Genomic DNA, 2,666 nt, shown 5'->3' with positions numbered 1-2,666 from the left:
GGATTCCAGAATCTAGATCAGCATTGTCTTGGGATCATTTCACTTGTGAAATTTGTGTGTAGACAGAAAGTGTTCCTTAATGGTGAAGAAAGTTTGGATCCACCGTTTTGGACAAGACACACTTTTAAGGTAAATAAAGAAATAAAAATATGAAAGAAAATATTGAAACATGGGAGTGAATTACTTCTTATAATGATGAACCATAATGTTATGAGAGGCCCCAAAAGGTAGATAGATATGACTATGAATGTAGAAGGGGAGATAGTTATGAATGAAAATTATGGTCAGAGACAGGCAGAAGGACAGATTATGTAGATGGAAGTATGCAAATATTTATTAGATACATCTTAATTGGTCACTCTGAAGTAGAGTTTAGCTCCATGTTCACAGACAAGGCTTATTTTAAAGTCATTTTCCTACCTAAGGTCTTCCTCAAAGCATCTTTCACATCCTTGTTCCTGAGGCTGTAGATGAAGGGATTCAACATGGGGATGACAAGGGTATAAAACACAGACACCACCTTGCTCAGATGTGGGGAAGACAGAGAACCCGGCTGGGCATACATAAAGGAAACTGTCCCAAAGAATAAAGCCACAGCCACCATGTGGGAGGAGCAGGTGGATAAGGTCCTGGATCTGCCCTTGGCTGAGCGAATCCTGAGAATGGCATAGATGATGTAGGCGTAGGAGATGAGGATGGTTACTGAGGTGCTCACTATGATGAGGCTAGATAAAACAAACAGCACCAGTTTGTTGATGTACATATCAGTGCAAGACAGGTTTAGCAAGGGGGGAACATCACAGAAGAAATGGTTGATCTCTTTAGGCCCACAGAAGCTCAGTGCAAAGGTGAAGCTGGTTTGTACAATACAGTTTGTACCACCACAGATATAGGAGCCCAGAATGAGCTGAACACAGACCCTTTTGGACATGGTGATAGGGTAGAGGAGTGGGTTGCAGATGGCTATGTATCGGTCGTATGCCATTGCTGCCAGTATGAAAGCTTCTGTGCTGACAAAAAGAGAGAAAAAGAACAACTGAGCAGCACATCCATTGTAAGAAATAGTTTTGCTGCCTTGTAGGAAGGTGGCCATGGCTTTGGGGGCAATGGTTGAGGAGTAGCAGAGGTCTAGGAGTGACAGGTTCATGAGGAAGAAATACATGGGGGTGTGAAGGCGATGGTCAATTCGAATGATGAGAACCATGATGGTGTTCCCTAGCACGGTTGCTGTGTAAATCACAAAGAACAGCACAAAGGGCAGCACTTGAGTCCCAGGACCACTTCTGAATCCCAGCAGGATGAATTGTGTCACTGCTGTGTTGTTTTCCTCTCCTGCAGATGCCATAGCTCATCTCTCCTTGGGGGAAAAATAGGGTAAGGATGAAGGGGAAAGCAAAGTGGCTAGACAGATTGTAGAATGCTTAAAGCCCCTTTGGGGTGATTCTCATTGACGTAAACCACAAGAAATGAAGCGGCATTCTGATACAGCCCTATGAAACTTACTTAAACCTAGTTTTAATAAATTTACAGTAATGCTCCTGAAATTCTGAGTTTTCTACAATGGCATTATTTTTCCATACGACTTCTCCTTATAATAACTATTCACCAACATGACTTTGGAATAATACCAGCACAGCATTGTAGGATCTCTTGTCACTTACACATCTTTTTTTGGAATGAAGAACCTTTCATTCATAACACATTCATAACACCCTTGTTATTTTTGGTGGAATGTGGCTCTCAGTCTACACATGCATGTATTTTGAACTGAGAGGGATGTGGTATGGGTATAGTCATGCTCCAAACCCAATAACTTTTCATTGAACTAGAGCATATTTCTGTCTCTTAATGCCAGGATGATCAGACACTCAAGAAATAGTCACAAGGGTAAGCCCAGAGGTTCACCAGATGGCATCTTAACTATTGTTGCACACAAACTGTGGCCAACAGTGGCATTTTATAATTACATCCATGAAATCTCAGCTCGGTAGGAATGCAATCAGTGGAGGTTGCAACCAAGATGATTTTGAAAATCTCCCTGCATGCCTACCAGTATCTTGAGGTGCTTAAGTGCTATGAAAAATGTGCCCCAAACTCCTTCGGTGCCTCTGAAAACACCAACCTTGTGTAAGCAGAAGGTGAAACACTGGGTTCTCAATTAAAACTGACCCACTAAGTTCACCGTCCCATATTTTTTTCCTTACATTGACAGAGACATGCACAATATGCATTATCTTTGTTTTTGGAAATGTCAGCATTTTTAACAGAATATTGAGTTTATGATGAAATATTTTCACATACATTGCTGGCGTTCCAAAACTAAGGCAGTAGATGCATACATAAATACATTTATAAAACCCAAACACAAAAGAAAACAAAATTGAAAACATGGTACTTAGAAAAAACAATTATTTTTCAATATTGTAGAGTTTGGCTGAGAAATTTTAACTTTTCAATGAAAAGTAAGAATTTGCATTTTAAAAGAATAGGACCAGTTGTATTGCCAAAATGTAAAAACACAAAACATAACTTGGTTGAGTCTGTATACACCTACCCATCACAAGCCTTGTTCTATGGAAAGGAGAAGTTGAATGAAAAGTCTTCTGTATTTTTCTCATCCACAGCACTACCAATAACACTCTGAAAAGCTCTCTCAATGGTTTCAC

At 40.1% G+C, this 2,666-nt stretch overlaps 1 protein-coding gene across 1 annotated transcript; it reads right to left on the bottom strand.

Annotated features, from left to right (window-relative positions):
- Positions 1 to 397: 397 nt before the first annotated feature.
- Positions 398 to 1,345, bottom strand: LOC149862718 (olfactory receptor OR9H1-like). The gene has a single exon (XM_090053185.1). It carries the CDS (start codon positions 1,343 to 1,345, stop codon positions 398 to 400), a length of 948 nt encoding a protein of 315 aa, XP_089909311.1.
- Positions 1,346 to 2,666: the final 1,321 nt, after the last annotated feature.

This window comes from Crocodylus siamensis, chromosome 6, assembly GCF_052110815.1.
Source record: "Crocodylus siamensis isolate JL-2025a chromosome 6, ASM5211081v1, whole genome shotgun sequence".
Taxonomy (NCBI): Eukaryota; Metazoa; Chordata; order Crocodylia; family Crocodylidae; genus Crocodylus; species Crocodylus siamensis.
Note: the sequence above shows the minus strand (reverse complement) of the source record. Positions and strands in the feature narration are given on the sequence as shown.

What these genes read in the sequence shown, in the direction of transcription:
- LOC149862718 (XM_090053185.1), bottom strand. Translation starts at nt 1,345, where the DNA reads ATGGCATCTGCAGGAGAGGAAAACAACACAGCAGTGACACAATTCATC.